The sequence below is a fragment of the Calliopsis andreniformis genome, chromosome 8, assembly GCF_051401765.1.
Source record: "Calliopsis andreniformis isolate RMS-2024a chromosome 8, iyCalAndr_principal, whole genome shotgun sequence".
NCBI lineage: Eukaryota > Metazoa > Arthropoda > Insecta > Hymenoptera > Andrenidae > Calliopsis > Calliopsis andreniformis.
In genome coordinates this window covers 7,699,675-7,717,116 of record NC_135069.1, presented here as the reverse complement: position 1 = coordinate 7,717,116, position 17,442 = coordinate 7,699,675, and the positions used below count along the sequence as shown (strand labels likewise).

Genomic DNA, 17,442 nt, shown 5'->3' with positions numbered 1-17,442 from the left:
ATCTACGATTTTTTTTCGCCGAGTTATCGCAGTCTGAAAGAACTGTGCTTCGGTAGCCTCGCAATCGCACCGCGATCCAGAGATCGAAAAAACTCCAAATATTTGAGCTGCTGTAACTTCGTGGAAAAAAATCGTACGGAGATGAGCCTGGACTCATTTTAAAGGGCAAGGCCTCTACTTTAACATCCATGTATTGAATTCTGTCGGACATCCCGGAGTACTCGACTGCAGCGCGAGAAAGAAATGGTGATTTTTCTCAAAACATATCTCCATGTTCAGGCGTCTGTACAGAGCTTATTAAATTTTTTTCTCGACCAACTTCAGGGTGACATCATAGGCGGAAGCCTCCCCTTTCGAATGAGAACAGGCTGAGTGATCTACGATTTTTTTTCGCCGAGTTATCGCAGTCTGAAAGAACTGTGCTTCGGTAGCCTCGCAATCGCACCGCGATCCAGAGATCGAAAAAACTCCAAATATTTGAGCTGCTGTAACTTCGTGGAAAAAAATCGTACGGAGATGAGCCTGGACTCATTTTAAAGGGCAAGGCCTCTACTTTAACATCCATGTATTGAATTCTGTCGGACATCCCGGAGTACTCGACTGCAGCGCGAGAAAGAAATGGTGATTTTTCTCAAAACATATCTCCATGTTCAGGCGTCTGTACAGAGCTTATTAAATTTTTTTCTCGACCAACTTCAGGGTGAGATCATAGGCGGAAGCCTCCCCTTTCGAATGAGACCAGGCTGAGTGATCTACGATTTTTTTTCGCCGAGTTATCGCAGTCTGAATGGACTGTGCTCCGGTAGCCTCGCAATCGCACCGCGATCCAAAGATCGAAGAAACTCCAAATCTTTGAGCTGATGTAACTTCGTGGAAAAAAATCGTACGCAGATGAGCCTAGGCTCATTTTAAAGGGCAGGGCCTCTACTTTAACATCCATGTATTGAATTCTGTTGGAAGTTCCGGAGTACTCGACTGCAGCGCGAGAAAGAAATGGTGATTTTTCTCAAAACATATCTTCATGTTCAGGCGTCTGTACAGAGCTTATTAAATTTTTTTCTCGACCAACTTCAGGGTGAGATCATAGGCGGAAGCCTCCCCTTTCGAATGAGACCAGGCTGAGTGATCTACGATTTTTTTTCGCCGAGTTATCGCAGTCTGAATGGACTGTGCTCCGGTAGCCTCGCAATCGCACCGCGATCCAGAGATCGAAGAAACTCCAAATCTTTGAGCTGCTGTAACTTCGTGGAAAAAAATCGTACGCAGATGAGCCTGGACTCATTTTAAAGGGCAAGGCCTCTACTTTAACATCCATGTATTGAATTCTGTCGGACATCCCGGAGTACTCGACTGCAGCGCGAGAAAGAAATGGTGATTTTTCTCAAAACATATCTCCATGTTCAGGCGTCTGTACAGAGCTTACTAAATTTTTTTCTCGACCAACTTCAGTGTGAGATCATAGGCGGAAGCCTCCCCTTTCGAATGAGACCAGGCTGAGTGATCTACGATTTTTTTTCGCCGAGTTAACGCAGTCTGAAAGGACTGTGCTCCGGTAGCCTCGCAATCGCACCGCGATCCAGAGATCGAAGAAACTCCAAATCTTTGAGCTGCTGTAACTTCGTGGAAAAAAAACGTACGCAGATGAGCCTGGACTCATTTTAAAGGGCAAGGCCTCTACTTTAACATCCATGTATTGAATTCTGTTGGAAATTCCGGAGTACTCGACTGCAGCGCGAGAAAGAAATGGTGATTTTTCTCAAAACATATCTCCATGTTCAGGCGTCTGTACAGAGCTTATTAAATTTTTTTCTCGACCAACTTCAGGGTGACATCATAGGCGGAAGCCTCCCCTTTCGAATGAGAACAGGCTGAGTGATCTACGATTTTTTTTCGCCGAGTTATCGCAGTCTGAAAGGACTGTGCTTCGGTAGCCTCGCAATCGCACCGCGATCCAGAGATCGAAAAAACTCCAAATATTTGAGCTGCTGTAACTTCGTGGAAAAAAATCGTACGGAGATGAGCCTGGACTCATTTTAAAGGGCAAGGCCTCTACTTTAACATCCATGTATTGAATTCTGTCGGACATCCCGGAGTACTCGACTGCAGCGCGAGAAAGAAATGGTGATTTTTCTCAAAACATATCTCCATGTTCAGGCGTCTGTACAGAGCTTATTAAATTTTTTTCTCGACCAACTTCAGGGTGAGATCATAGGCGGAAGCCTCCCCTTTCGAATGAGACCAGGCTGAGTGATCTACGATTTTTTTTCGCCGAGTTATCGCAGTCTGAATGGACTGTGCTCCGGTAGCCTCGCAATCGCACCGCGATCCAGAGATCGAAGAAACTCCAGATCTATGAGCTGCTGTAACTTCGTGGAAAAAAATCGTACGCAGATGAGCCTGGACTCATTTTAAAGGGCAAGGCCTCTACTTTAACATCCATGTCTTGAATTCTGTTGGAAATTCCGGAGTACTCGACTGCAGCGCGAGAAAGAAATGGTGATTTTTCTCAAAACATATCTCCATGTTCAGGCGTCTGTACAGAGCTTATTAAATTTTTTTCTCGACCAACTTCAGGGTGAGATCATAGGCGGAAGCCTCCCCTTTCGAATGAGACCAGGCTGAGTGATCTACGATTTTTTTTCGCCGAGTTATCGCAGTCTGAATGGACTGTGCTCCGGTAGCCTCGCAATCGCACCGCGATCCAGAGATCGAAGAAACTCCAAATCTTTGAGCTGATGTAACTTCGTGGAAAAAAATCGTACGCAGATGAGCCTGGACTCATTTTAAAGGGCAAGGCCTCTACTTTAACATCCATGTATTGAATTCTGTCGGACATCCCGGAGTACTCGACTGCAGCGCGAGAAAGAAATGGTGATTTTTCTCAAAACATATCTCCATGTTCAGGCGTCTGTACAGAGCTTACTAAATTTTTTTCTCGACCACCTTCAGTGTGAGATCATAGGCGGAAGCCTCCCCTTTCGAATGAGACCAGGCTGAGTGATCTACGATTTTTTTTCGCCGAGTTAACGCAGTCTGAAAGGACTGTGCTCCGGTAGCCTCGCAATCGCACCGCGATCCAGAGATCGAAGAAACTCCAAATCTTTGAGCTGCTGTAACTTCGTGGAAAAAAAACGTACGCAGATGAGCCTGGACTCATTTTAAAGGGCAAGGCCTCTACTTTAACATCCATGTATTGAATTCTGTTGGAAATTCCGGAGTACTCGACTGCAGCGCGAGAAAGAAATGGTGATTTTTCTCAAAACATATCTCCATGTTCAGGCGTCTGTACAGAGCTTATTAAATTTTTTTCTCGACCAACTTCAGGGTGACATCATAGGCGGAAGCCTCCCCTTTCGAATGAGAACAGGCTGAGTGGTCTACGATTTTTTTTCGCCGAGTTATCGCAGTCTGAAAGGACTGTGCTTCGGTAGCCTCGCAATCGCACCGCGATCCAGAGATCGAAAAAACTCCAAATATTTGAGCTGCTGTAACTTCGTGGAAAAAAATCGTACGGAGATGAGCCTGGACTCATTTTAAAGGGCAAGGCCTCTACTTTAACATCCATGTATTGAATTCTGTCGGACATCCCGGAGTACTCGACTGCAGCGCGAGAAAGAAATGGTGATTTTTCTCAAAACATATCTCCATGTTCAGGCGTCTGTACAGAGCTTATTAAATTTTTTTCTCGACCAACTTCAGGGTGAGATCATAGGCGGAAGCCTCCCCTTTCGAATGAGACCAGGCTGAGTGATCTACGATTTTTTTTCGCCGAGTTATCGCATTCTGAATGGACTGTGCTCCGGTAGCCTCGCAATCGCACCGCGATCCAGAGATCGAAGAAACTCCAAATCTTTGAGCTGCTGTAACTTCGTGGAAAAAAATCGTACGCAGATGAGCCTGGACTCATTTTAAAGGGCAAGGCCTCTACTTTAACATCCATGTATTGAATTCTGTTGGAAATTCCGGAGTACTCGACTGCAGCGCGAGAAAGAAATGGTGATTTTTCTCAAAACATATCTCCATGTTCAGGCGTCTGTACAGAGCTTATTAAATTTTTTTCTCGACCAACTTCAGTGTGAGATCATAGGCGGAAGCCTCCCCTTTCGAATGAGACCAGGCTGAGTGATCTACGATTTTTTTTCGCCGAGTTAACGCAGTCTGAAAGGACTGTGCTCCGGTAGCCTCGCAATCGCACCGCGATCCAGAGATCGAAGAAACTCCAAATCTTTGAGCTGCTGTAACTTCGTGGAAAAAAATCGTACGCAGATGAGCCTGGACTCATTTTAAAGGGCAAGGCCTCTACTTTAACATCCATGTATTGAATTCTGTTGGAAATTCCGGAGTACTCGACTGCAGCGCGAGAAAGAAATGGTGATTTTTCTCAAAACATATCTCCATGTTCAGGCGTCTGTACAGAGCTTATTAAATTTTTTTCTCGACCAACTTCAGGGTGACATCATAGGCGGAAGCCTCCCCTTTCGAATGAGAACAGGCTGAGTCATCTACGATTTTTTTTCGCCGAGTTATCGCAGTCTGAAAGGACTGTGCTTCGGTAGCCTCGCAATCGCACCGCGATCCAGAGATCGAAAAAACTCCAAATATTTGAGCTGCTGTAACTTCGTGGAAAAAAATCGTACGGAGATGAGCCTGGACTCATTTTAAAGGGCAAGGCCTCTACTTTAACATCCATGTATTGAATTCTGTCGGACATCCCGGAGTACTCGACTGCAGCGCGAGAAAGAAATGGTGATTTTTCTCAAAACATATCTCCATGTTCAGGCGTCTGTACAGAGCTTATTAAATTTTTTTCTCGACCAACTTCAGGGTGAGATCATAGGCGGAAGCCTCCCCTTTCGAATGAGACCAGGCTGAGTGATCTACGATTTTTTTTCGCCGAGTTATTGCACTTTGAATGAAGTCATACCCACGATAAACTTTGCATACATTTGTAACTTTTGCTGTGTTGTGTAGTTTCTTATAATTAGCAACACGGTACATTATCAATGAATGCCATTGCCTTCTAACTATTTGAATATCACTGGTTGAATTTGTCTTTAGTAAGTTACATTTGTTTGTTCGGTTTGGGAATGCTGATATTCTTTGATTTTAATTTCTACCCTAGCGTTTTTTACAAATATATTCCCATCTCAATGAACGTATAAGAGTACAGAAGGGTTTCACGAGTCAAAGTTGCTTTATACGCGAATGTTAATCACGACGTAATAATATCGCGTTTAGTCCGAAGCTTTTAGTTCTGTGAAACATCATAATGGGGATGAAAGTACAAAGCAGCTCCAGTCGCGCATTTTGCCGTTCTGGTATGCGTATTTAAATGGTCGAACTTCCCTTGTAGGATAAATTAAATGGGCGCGGACTTTGATAATCTCCGAAACCAGTATAAATGAGTTTTGTTGGATGTACCGCAGGGAAATCAAAACTCTCACCCCTACCTTCTGTCCTACCCTTCTCCTCCCCTCTGTTCGTCTGAAATTGCATTGCCGTAGCAACACGCGGGCGAGTTTATTCGAATACGTACTGCACATGATAATTTTGACACACGAAGGTCCGATGTTGATTCATTTAATGGACAAATAATATATCACATAACGATGCAAATACGATTCGGTCCCGCATGAATTTCTGTGATACGATTTCAAGCTGAGCTAGCTACACATGATTCGTATACTTTATAAATTTGTGTTATAAATGTAGTTTGTCATCTGAGTAACTTTTTTTTCCGCAAGGAAGATGTGTCTGACTTGACTTATTCTACTGTCTGTGTCTGATCTGGCTTATGTACTCCAGCAGTAGAGTGAATATTCAAGTTACATACATTTCAAGTGAACTTAACCATACCAATTATTTCGACTGCTTTGGTAGTTCCACTGCTAAAATCGAAATAATTCTAGAATACACTAAATACAGTAACAAACCTGTTACGAGAAAATATTATAAACCCTTCTGCATCGAAATTCGATCTACCCTTAAAAAGCACGCTCCCAATTAGAATAAAGACACCATCGTCGATAAATTAATATCGATAACAAATAATCATTATACCTTCTTCTCTGTCTTTGTTCCAGGGTTTCACAAAGGAATTCACGACGCTGACCGCCCTAATTACCCATCACTCGGTGATGCCAGAACTGCTGCCGTGCCCGTTGTCATTAAGCCGCTATAATCCAAGCTTCGTAAAGAGCGACTCGAACAAAGACTTCGCGGACATCGATTCAGACCCCGATTACAATACCCTCGCCGATTTCCGCAAGATGATGGCCGATCTGAATGTCTAGAATGAATCTAGCGATCAAGATAACACGGTGATACCGACTCCTTCGAGTCTGTTCGAAGACCTGAAGAGACCTGAAGAGACCTGAAGAGATTTATTCCGAGAATTGTGTCGCGCGTACAGCCGAGAATTCGAGAAACGATACTCTGCGCTGCAACCTCGAATTCGACGCTGTTCTATGCAAATCGTGCTCGTCCAAGGACAGAATCTCGTGACGAAACGATGAGGATGTGCTCGAGAATGTCCTGTGTCTGTTGCTGTGCAGGTTCTCGCGGTGATACGTACTCGTAAGTCATCGATAGTGATAAGGAACGTAGTGTTCCCAGGTAGCATACGACGTCTCGAAGATGTCTATTTTATGTCCATTTTATGCCAGAACGTCTTGGGACATAATTTGGACGTCTTAAAAACATCAGACAGTGTACGTCTGAAAGACTTCTGAAAGTTACTTACATAAGACGTCTTGAAGACGTTTATTTTTTTGTCTAAACGTCTTGTAGACGTAAGTTGAACGTCTTAAAGACGTCTATTTTTTGTCTGAACGTCTTATAGACGTAATTTTAACGTCTTTAAGATGTCTTATGAATGTCGTTTAGGATGTCCTAAAGACATGCAGTATAGAACATACATAAGTTACAAGATTTGTAACTTCAGACGTCTCAAAGACGTCTCGTGGACATTTTAAGAACTTTACTGGATGCCTTTAAGAAGTCTTTAAGGCGTCTCTGTGTTATATGGGTTAAGTAACTGCCGTCGTGGGAACGGAAGTAGTCGAGCAAAGGGGAAATCGAGGAACATAGAGATACCGATATCTTGTTTCGTTAACCAACTTGAGGAGCTTGCGTCAGGTGGACTTCACTTAAGTTAAAATAATGGTAGCCTGACACCAGCTCTGCAAGAAGCCTCAGTGAACGACCTGCGTCTTCAAACGAGTATATTTTTGAACCGAAGAAGCTTCTTGCGTTGGGAATCGAATTTATGTTTGGAGTCGATAGTTGCATGGTTTGCAATGTTCTCTTGCTGTTGCTCGCTGCTTTGAAGCTAATTTATTCAATACATGTAGTTTCTTCTTGTCCAAGAGAACGAGAGAAACTGTAGCGAGCTTACGACAAGAGGACACTGTATTTAATCGACAGTGATCGTTAGTTAGAAGCTGCCATCACATCCTGAAATTTGTTAGTGGACAAGAGATGGAACAGTGGTTCGTTGAGTCGTTTCGAATTCGTTGAACAACGTCAACGACGCGATTAGGTTTTCGTTGGTTCCCGATGGACCTCGCTGTTGAACGTTTCCACGCGGCCCGAATAGTGTGTTGCAAAATTCGTGTACATGTGTTTATATGTATATAAATTATAATTATTGTTATACGATATTACTTATATTTAATTAAACGAGCGCGTTAGGCAGCGTTTAGAGCTGCGCCCTCGAAACTCGAGGCGAAGCGTGAGAACCCAGTGGGAGCATCGAAGCCGATGAAGAAGATTAACTTTTGCAGTGGTGATTTTAATCGGTTGACTAACCTAGTCTTGTACAGAATTCGCGCGCACATAGTGGATCTTAAGAGATATGGTAAAAGAAGATAAACGTGGAAAGTTCGCGTGCATTTATCAATCTGACCGATTGATAAGGAAAGTCGAGAACTGTGTGCCGCTTTTTGTACGCCCATGAACATAGGAACTTAAGAAAATATTCCCTATGCAACCTCCTACTTCTCGATTTTCTTTTTCAGTGTGCAAGATGAGGAAATTAAATGACCAGTCTCAATAATTGTCACTCTTCCACCGATCGATAGATGGATCAGTAAAATATTTGAGGCTCTTGTGGCTCAAATTTTAGCAGTTGATGGGGTTCAAGATTTTTTGGTTTAGGATCTGTTCTTTTGGAAATTTCTTACATGAATAGTTTTATTATCGCTAGATAAAGAAATCATGGAATCTTGATTATCTTCTCGTATGAAAAATTGAACCAACTTCCAATGCCAGTAGATATTTCGGTACCATGCACGTTTTTGAGTTTCAAATCTTTTTACATTTTCTAGACTTCATTTTAACTATCGAAAAAGGTATTTTGATAAAGATAAAAATGTAATAGACTATTCAAATTAGGATAGGATTTCTATTTCTAATAGAACTTGCGCAACCGGAAGTCTCAGATGCCATCAACATCGCGTCAAACTAGATCACTCAAACGACAAAGCGTCGATTTGTCCTATCAAGCAAATAAGACGGACGATAACCGATAATAAAATAGTATTTTAATAAGAAGTTTGCTAGCATTCAAGTATTTGAAATAAAATTGACTACAACGCTACCCCTGCCATGCTAGGATTTATAATAATATATAAATCAAAAAACGTGTTTCGCAGTTCATTTATTTAAGCTGAATCGACAAGTGAATAGACAACTAAAAAAAGTAAACTTCCAAGGATCATATTAAATATTATCTTTGAAAGTTGCGCAAATCAAGTCTTCGGCATGGTTCAAAAATATTTCATTGTACCATGATATCGAGAGGAAAGTACGTACCTTTGTAGCTCCAAACACTAATTAACGTTCGCCAAGTGCGCGAAATGAATGAATGGAAATTAAACGGTAAAAGTCACGTGTAAGCTACGCTAAGCGACGACACATTAATCACTGCTTGAGGTTTGTAACGTTTTACGGAATCATTATAGCGATGCGTTGTATAATTTCAATAAAATTATTTATTATGAATAAACGACGAATAAAGTGATATAATTCAGCCTATGAAATTAATGCTGTGCCCAGGATGATTATTAATCGCCCTTGAAAGATTAGACCGACATGAAATAAAAAAGGATTTCAAACAAGCTTATATCTTAAAAAATCGTATATTCAAAGTAAGGAGATACATTTGCAGGAACTTTCTTAATTATGCGACTATAATTAAATGAGACAAAAGGTAGGTGATATTTATTTATAGAAAAATTTGTAAAGTACAGCAACAAGGATTTATTACATATCTTGTCGAACAATAGGTCTGTTCCTTTCTGAAACATGAGGCACCGTTCCAGGTCTGGAATGCGCGCGTCTGTTGGCCTCCCTTTAAACAAACGATTAGATGTAACAAAATAATTCAGCGAACAATGGGTTCGATAATTAAAAGATACATACTTGCGTTTGATTTTCTCTCGAATCGTTCGCAGTTCTGCTTTTGCATTATAAATGTGTTTCGGAACCTGTCTGTGTCGCGCGATTCGCTTAACTTGTGGATGTGCAGCAAACTTCTCTTTCAGTGCCTCACTATAATTCAAAGCTGCCTTTTCTCTAGGTCTTAGCTGTAACACATTTCATTAGTTAATTTATTGTGTCATTAGGAAACAAGAGATTAAAAAAGTGCCTTGTATCTTGTTCAAGACCGAATTTGGTCAAATTATAAGGGTAGGTTTGTATAAATTTTACTTTAGCGTAAAATAAATAGAGAGTTCAAGTAAGACAGGGATACACAATAGTTTAGGGTACATTTGTTTATATCAGGTAGGGGCCGCTGGCGCTCCACTTATGAAGGCAATTCCAAAAAGTGGTGGGGATAGCGAGGGCCAGCTTGCAAGGAAAAATTTCGGGCAGGATGCAGGGCACAGTAGTGAATGAGCAGTAAGCGCAGCTACATACCACGCCCAGCTTCTCTGAAGCTCGCGCCTTCCATACTCGAATATTCATTTCGTCGCTTCCGCTAACGATATATTTGTTATCCAGCGACCATGCCATACACGTCAATCTTTGCATACGTTTCGTGTGATAAATCTCGCGCGAGTGACCTTTACTACATTCGAAAATACGAATGGACTTATCGTAACTACCGGACACGAATTCTCTACCGGTTGGTGAGTAATCCAAGTCAATTACAGCTGCTGTGTGGTCCATGTGTACATTTACTGGTGCTTTTAATTTACGAATGTCATAGCTGTATAAGCTAGAACAAAAATATACGTAATTTAATAACTAGATACATTAAAAACTCGCGATTATGTATCTTAATATTGCTATTAGTTTAGAAGAAGTAATGATTAAGACACAAAACACATACTTATAGTCTTCATTAGCACATGTGAAAGTTACAGCCTCCATGGGGTTCCAAGCTATTTTATTAGTCCTCAACTTCATAAACACTTTTCGCAGAGGACCAGTTTCTCTGGCATCATATAAGATTATGCTACGATCACTGGCACAAGCAGCTACAAATATTAATAAATATGTACAGTTTTAGAACAAACTCTCACACATTAGGTAAAGCTTAATATTTACCAAACAAATTTTCTTGAACAGGATTGTACTTAATATCATGCAAGCTATCAACACCCCATTTGAATGTACGAATTGGTTCATTCCTGGTTTCTTCCCAAAGTTGACAGACTTCACCACAAGTTGCAAATATTGGTTGAGTTCGATGGTGAGTGATTCCAGTTATTATGTTCTACAAAATATTCATAAAGTTAGATTTAATACCCGAAATAAAATGGTTCCTTTTGTTATTTAATGCTTCAAATCTTACTTTACTAATAATTGTATTTGTTGGTTCCTCCTCTTCGTCAAACATCGCTTTCTCTGCTTTCCATATTTTAATAGTTTTGTCATCGCCAATAGTAATAAAGTGTTCAGCATTTACATCAAATACAATTCCACGAATAGCACCATCATGTGCCAAAAACGAGCGATTACAAATTCTTTGAGTAAGATTCCATATTCTTAGTTCTCCATCAAACGCCCCACTGAGAAGAGTAGACAATTCTCCAGGATGTTTACACACAGTAGATACCCCATCTCTGTGACCTTCTAGACATCCTATGAAAGGTTTTGCAAACACTCTCTCTAATTTTACAGCATTTAAAGCTCTGGTATATTCTCTTGCTGCCTCGAAAGGGTGCAGTGCTGGATCGTAATTTCTGGGAACTATAAATAGTATAAGTAATAAGTAATCAATATTCAAATATTATTAATATTTAAAACATAGAATTAAATGAAACTAACCCTTGTGAATATCACGTTTTGTTTCTCGCAAATATTCATCCGGGTTTCTTGTTAGTACTTTCACTTTCATTCTGATAACAAATAGTAACAATTGGAGTTAATGCAAGTGTTCAACATACACGTTATAATGTCATTAAACACGTGTCACATTATTGACGAAATAGAATGAATTATAGGCACATCAGCTGCTATTAGCCTCTGTTCATATTTTTGTTTCACATGTGAAAAGCATGGATCTTCATATTTCTAGAGGCGAAACTCTGGCACTTTTTCGGTTCCAGTTTTCATTGGTCATGCATCTCTTATGCTGTGTTCACAATAATTAAAACTATTCGCAAACAAATCACAACACAGCATCGCCATTAATGAAATTTAGAATAGATTTATCATCTAATATATTCTTTTTCATTGTTCTAAACATTTATTTATTTTTATTACAAATGCTTCTATGAGATCACATGAGTTGACATTATAGGAAGTGATTATATTTGTATTAATAAATAAATGGAATGACAGTAATGTACGCTGTACAGAAATATTAATAATAATTTGCATAGATTAGGTTTAATATTATGAGCAATACAGTGCAAAATGTTCGTCTCTCAAGTGGCTACGTTATGCCCCTTGTTGGATGTAAGCTTATTTGAATAGAAAATATATAGAATTATAATTTATACATATTGTGAAACGTTATTTATTATTAAATATTAAATATTGAATCATTCTAATTTTAGTTGGAACATACAGAATTCAAGGAAGAAATACAATATATCAAGTTGTCGATGAAAGCTTCAGAGTAGGTTTTCGTTCCATTGGTATGTATCCAGATTTGAGAAAATATATTATTTAATAATAATGTATTTTATTTATAAAAGATACAGTATATATGTATGTAATTTACAGATACAGCTGTAGTTTACAGAAATGAGGAGGACATTGGTTACGCTTTAACAAATTTATTACCTAAATATAATCTCCAAAGAAGCGATATTTTTATTACAACCAAACTTGGTATATATTAATCAATTAATAATGTCTTTGCTAATAATAGAAGAAATAGTACATATTAAATTCTATTAATACAAAATTTTTTTGACAGCTCCAAGTGAACATGGAGATCCAATAGGGATAGAAACATCTGTACAGAGATCTCTTAAAGCACTTAATACTACTTATATTGATCTGTATCTAATTCATTGGCCAGGGGCTACTCGTATACCAGAAAATTCTACAAATAATCCAAGTTTACGAGCGAAGACTTGGAATAAATTAGTGGACTTAAAGAATAAGGGATTGTTGAGGTCTATAGGTGTATCAAATTATACAATAAATCATTTAGAAGAATTATTGCAGAATTGTGAAGGTGTACCACCAGCTGTAAATCAAGTAAAATGACTTCATTACATATAGTAATAAATATTTTGGATATATAGTAATATTAAAATTTGAACTGTATCATTATATTACAGGTTGAATGTCACCCACACTATCGCCAAGAAGAATTAATTAATTACTGCAACCAAAAAGGCATTCATGTACAAGCATATTCTTCTTTAGGAACTAGTAGTAATACCAACCTTCTAAGAGATCCTGTTGTAACACAAATAGCTTCTCAGCTTAAAGTATCACCTGCGCAATTATTATTAAAGTGGGCTTTACAACAGGGAATTGGTAATATACTTTTTTAAATTAAATTATTCGTTATTTGAAACGAATAAGTATCATTTAAAATATTGTAGGTGTTATTCCAAAAGCTGTGAAAAAAGAACATATAAGAGATAATATTCAGCTAAATTTTATTATTGATGAAGAAAATATGAAAGCTTTATCTTCTTTGCCTCAACATAAGTATGCTTGGGATCCTTCTAATGTCTGTTAAATAAATTCAAAAATCGTCAAGTACAATTAGATCAATGGTATGAGTTTCATGTTAATTATAATAGCATGGAAGATCTTGCAGATCAGATTGCAGAACTTTGTATAGAAAAATATAGAACACTTAATAAAACTGGTAAACCATCAGAAAAAGAATGGACTGTATTGTCAGGTATAGTATTGCAAAAATGCAATTGTTCACTATCTTTGGTAGCTCTTGCTACAGGAACAAAGTGCTTAGGGGAGGTAGACTTAATAAATACAAAGCTGTATGAAGAAGGTTGTAGGTTAAGTGATTCTCACGCTGAAGTTCTAGCCAGACGTGCCTTTTTGAGATATTTATATGAACAAATTGACCTACTACTTAGTGGTTCTAAAAGTGATATTTTTACCATGGATGATACGAAAAAAATTCAACTTCTTGAAGGAATATCATTTCATTTTTTCACAAGTCAAACACCTTGTGGAGATTGTTCTATATTTCCAAAAGAAAAGTTTGACAGAAATGATGAACCTTTAACAAAAATTGGAAAATACGATTGTGATGAAGGAGATATAATCACAGAATCATGTAATAACAAAAATAACGAACCAATAATTGATATATATAGAACAGGTGCGAAATGTGTTAAAGCAGAACAATATCAAGATCCTCGTTTACCTGGAATAAACTATCATGTTGTTGGACCATTACGTACTAAACCAGGAAGAGGAAATCCTACACTCAGTCTATCCTGCTCGGATAAAATGGCAAAGTAAGTAAAACTCCACAGAGTTATATTATAATTATAGTATAGCGTTTATACAGTGTTTTGCATGTTTGTACAATTTTTAGGTGGAATATTCTTGGATTACAAGGTTCTCTTTTGTCGATATTAGTACCTACAATAAAAATGGAAACTGTCATAGTTGGAGGCGAATGTCCTTTTTCTTTAGAAGCTATGGAACGTGGATTATACAAACGATTCGGTAAAGACACTTGTAAATTGAAAATCATGCAAGCTAACCTATCTTTCAAAAAACAGAAAAATTATGAGAGGCGTCACCCATGTCCATCAAGTATCATATGGTGTGCTGTAAAAAATCGGTAATGTTTTCATGTGTAAAGTTGTTTTGCTCTAAAATAGAAGTTTTCGATACATAATTTTGTCTGAGATTAATAGCTGCAGTAAAATTAGTTGCAGAAATGGAAGTCATTTTATTAATCTTTCACTGACAGGCATACAGAAGTAGCAGTCGAGGGTCGAAAACAAGGAGCTACGAAGAAAAAGAAGGCTAGCAATTTACTTGTGACGAGAAAAGCTTTCCTGGAATTATTTCTACGGACTTGTGATAAATACCAGAATTTTGTTTGCAATGTAAGGCATCCAAAGAAAATGACATATTTAGATTATAAAAAGTTAGCAAAAAGTTATCAACGCACATGGAAGACATTAAAGTCGGAGTCCTTTCACGCGTGGCCGTCTAAACCAACACGCTTGCAAACATTCATATTGTAAATGCAGTATTTCCTCGATACAAATTCATTTCCAATTCGCGCTACGAGTTCGAGAAAATATACGTTAGTCTGTGAAGGTCTTTAAATGGTGAAACATTTAAATTTATGGCTTGTGGCTGCCGCGCACCTTTCTCCCCTCCACAGCCTTTCGCGCGAAAACAAAGACGAGCCGAGTAGTTTTTAGGTTTCGATACGCAGTTTCGTCTTGTCGTTTGAACTGAGAAGTCGCATCGGAGTGGTGCTGTACGTATGTTAGTGTTTTCAACGTAAATATAAAGGATATCTTCTTAAATACGTTTTATTATACAAAATTGTTACAATAGTTCAGTAGTTTATAAAACTAATATGTATAACAGAATGTAAGTAATATTTTACAGTGTTCGTTTACTTATATTGGTATATCCAACACCTACACAAGTTAAAACAACTTGATCTAATACTTCATCTTCTTCTTTCAATGGTTCAATTTTAAAGACGATTCCAAAAAAATCTCGTAAGTCGCGTAAAAACTGTATCCTGCAAAAGTGATATTATATTTAGTGTTCATAATTTTATAAGTTTATTTATTATCAAAATCGACAATTACTTACATTGCTGGTGTTAAAGGTCCTATTACAACTTTTGAAACATCTTTTTTGCCTAGTGCCATGAACATTGCTGTCATGCTTTGAAAAGGTGAGTCTATACATCCATTCCTAAAATTATACAAACTTATAAGTGATGTTTTAACTATTTAATGTTGGATAGAAACTAAAGTTATATATTAGCCATACCGATAAATTTCATCAACTAGTTTCATAGCTGCTTCTTTACCAAGATCTTCTGGAACACAAGGTAATGAACCTGTTGTCATGTGAGGTGAATGTGCTTCTCCACCAAAAACAACATCAGTGGTAGTTTCAGCAGATAAATTTATTCCAAAGCCTAATACATTTATAAACATTTTGAGTAATTAATGTGCATTGAAACTGAATAATAATAGATGTTTACCTGGAGATTTTCCACTAAATGCACCACTACGGTGATCTGTATGAATATAAACATCTGGTAGAAACTTTAATAATACACTTTTGGCAGACTCTACAATTCGATTAGAAATGGCTGGAGAAACACGTATGCTGCATGCAGTACCTCTTATTCGTTTTACCATTCCACTGTTCTGAAGCTATAAATATAATTTTTTTAAATGAAATTGTACATAGTGATAGTAGAAAAAGTTGTGTTAAATTAATGAATAAGGTATACCTGAATTGTTTTGAGATTACGACTAGCAGGGCATTTGAAATGAATTTCTCCACCACCCTTAGGCGCTGCTCCCCTTTTTTTAATGTCAAGTATAACTTCGTTATCACCCGCTAAGAATTTTTTTACTATTGGTACAGCAGATGCTTTAATTCGATCTACAGATGGATCTTAAAAATAAAACCAAATAATTTTAATTATCCTCCACATAGATTTGACATACCTATTATGAATTATTTATTTACCTGTAGTATTATTAGTAATCCCCCTGAGTTTTATATCAACTGCTTTTTTGCAAAATGGTGCTAAGATCATAATTCCTTCTAAATAGTAACCAATACCTCGTTGCAAGCTACAGTCATGTTCTAAATCACCACCATTTAATAAACCAGGACTATAATATAAACTAGTCCCAGTTTCATTTAATTCTATCCTAGATCCATTTGTAATTTTATCTAGTAAACGTATAAAGCTTACTTCATATTCTGAGAAAGAAAAAAATGAAAAATATATATTAGGTAATGAGATTTAGGTATAAAGAATTTAATGCAAAAATAAATTTTTGTATAACAATTTGATTTAATCATTCCATTGATTTGATAAAAAAAAGATAGAAAGAATACATGAAACAATGTCTAGAAGTAACCTTTAAGCCCCGGGTCATCTTCTTTAATTCGAATGTCTGTTATCTGCACAGGTTTACCCGATAACGTGGATAACAGTAAACGATATCGTAAATAATTACAACCTTCGTACGTCAATATTTTATTTCTTACTTTACTTGGCATGTTTTATAGACACGTGCAATAATAAACAAAACAGCCTAGAGGCATTAAGTACACATTAATCTAGAGCCGCGAACTCCCTTACCATTTTCATATCACATTCGACATTATCGACGAGTCTAGAATAAGATTACAACGCCACGAGCGGTAGAAGCCAAAATTAGATATTACTGCGAAATATTCCGAATTTAAAATAATTTAAATTACTAAAAATAATCTTACGTTGCGTTTACTGATACATTTTTATAGAAAAATAACATATATTTGCATAAGTTTTGATCATAAATAATGTATAGAAAAAATTGATATATCAAATTCTTCGTAAGTTATTCTCCATTTGATTAATTTTACAATATTTATCATTGGCCCCCTTCTTCTGGTTTTGACGAAAAATTCTTTATTTGCTCAGAAGCATTCAGACAGGTAGGGATCTAAACTATCATGGCTTTTGCACAGCCGTGACCCTTTGACCTGTCTTGGCCAGTACACATCTTGACCACTGGTAATACTCGCATAAATTCAAAATTGAATTTTTCAGTCTTCTCTATTTTGTACATATTCCGAACTGCCACTATTCCAAAATTTAACGTTGGCACACTCTTTAGTGAGGTTTTATGACGTTCTGTTCTGCTTAACTTAACTTGAAGAACAATTATTAAAGTTGTACCAGATGTTGCTTACATTTTCCAGGTATATACATATTTTCCTGGAAGTATATGCTTAGGTTGCTAGCTTATCCCTACTACTTGAATGGTGAAATTCGGA

General features: G+C 37.7%; 5 protein-coding genes across 6 annotated transcripts in view; 3 read left to right on the top strand and 2 right to left on the bottom strand.

The window, feature by feature from the left end:
- Positions 1 to 9,035, top strand: part of LOC143182156 (EGFR adapter protein) — a 47,202-nt gene extending 38,167 nt beyond the window's left edge. For both annotated transcript variants that reach the window (XM_076382978.1, XM_076382977.1), the window contains one exon: positions 6,084 to 9,035. In XM_076382978.1, coding sequence (XP_076239093.1) covers positions 6,084 to 6,293 — 210 coding nt within the window. In that variant the 3' untranslated portion in view covers positions 6,294 to 9,035. The remainder of the gene's footprint in view (positions 1 to 6,083) is intronic.
- Positions 9,036 to 9,136: 101 nt separating this feature from the next.
- On the bottom strand, positions 9,137 to 11,468 carry LOC143182302 (DDB1- and CUL4-associated factor 13). The gene is made up of 7 exons (XM_076383240.1): positions 11,278 to 11,468; positions 10,802 to 11,199; positions 10,555 to 10,723; positions 10,337 to 10,484; positions 9,922 to 10,222; positions 9,424 to 9,587; positions 9,137 to 9,352 (listed from the first exon to the last, which is right to left on the bottom strand). The coding sequence occupies exons 1-7, from the start codon at positions 11,345 to 11,347 to the stop codon at positions 9,265 to 9,267; spliced, it is 1,338 nt and encodes a 445-aa protein (XP_076239355.1). The 5' UTR covers positions 11,348 to 11,468; the 3' UTR covers positions 9,137 to 9,264.
- Positions 11,469 to 11,746: 278 nt separating this feature from the next.
- On the top strand, positions 11,747 to 13,156 carry LOC143182306 (uncharacterized). The gene is made up of 6 exons (XM_076383243.1): positions 11,747 to 11,910; positions 12,012 to 12,092; positions 12,181 to 12,288; positions 12,377 to 12,663; positions 12,747 to 12,948; positions 13,017 to 13,156. Exons 1-6 carry the CDS (start codon positions 11,850 to 11,852, stop codon positions 13,154 to 13,156), a joined length of 879 nt encoding a protein of 292 aa, XP_076239358.1. The 5' UTR covers positions 11,747 to 11,849.
- A 65-nt stretch (positions 13,157 to 13,221) lies between these two features.
- On the top strand, positions 13,222 to 14,736 carry LOC143182304 (tRNA-specific adenosine deaminase 1-like). Its single transcript, XM_076383241.1, has 3 exons — positions 13,222 to 13,907; positions 13,988 to 14,239; positions 14,372 to 14,736. The coding sequence occupies exons 1-3, from the start codon at positions 13,222 to 13,224 to the stop codon at positions 14,649 to 14,651; spliced, it is 1,218 nt and encodes a 405-aa protein (XP_076239356.1). The 3' UTR covers positions 14,652 to 14,736.
- Positions 14,737 to 14,932: 196 nt separating this feature from the next.
- Rtc1 (RNA terminal phosphate cyclase 1) lies at positions 14,933 to 16,700 on the bottom strand. Its single transcript, XM_076383242.1, has 7 exons — positions 16,539 to 16,700; positions 16,138 to 16,377; positions 15,896 to 16,062; positions 15,641 to 15,815; positions 15,424 to 15,574; positions 15,241 to 15,345; positions 14,933 to 15,166 (listed from the first exon to the last, which is right to left on the bottom strand). The coding sequence occupies exons 1-7, from the start codon at positions 16,678 to 16,680 to the stop codon at positions 15,022 to 15,024; spliced, it is 1,125 nt and encodes a 374-aa protein (XP_076239357.1). The 5' UTR covers positions 16,681 to 16,700; the 3' UTR covers positions 14,933 to 15,021.
- Between the last annotated feature and the right edge of the window lie 742 nt (positions 16,701 to 17,442).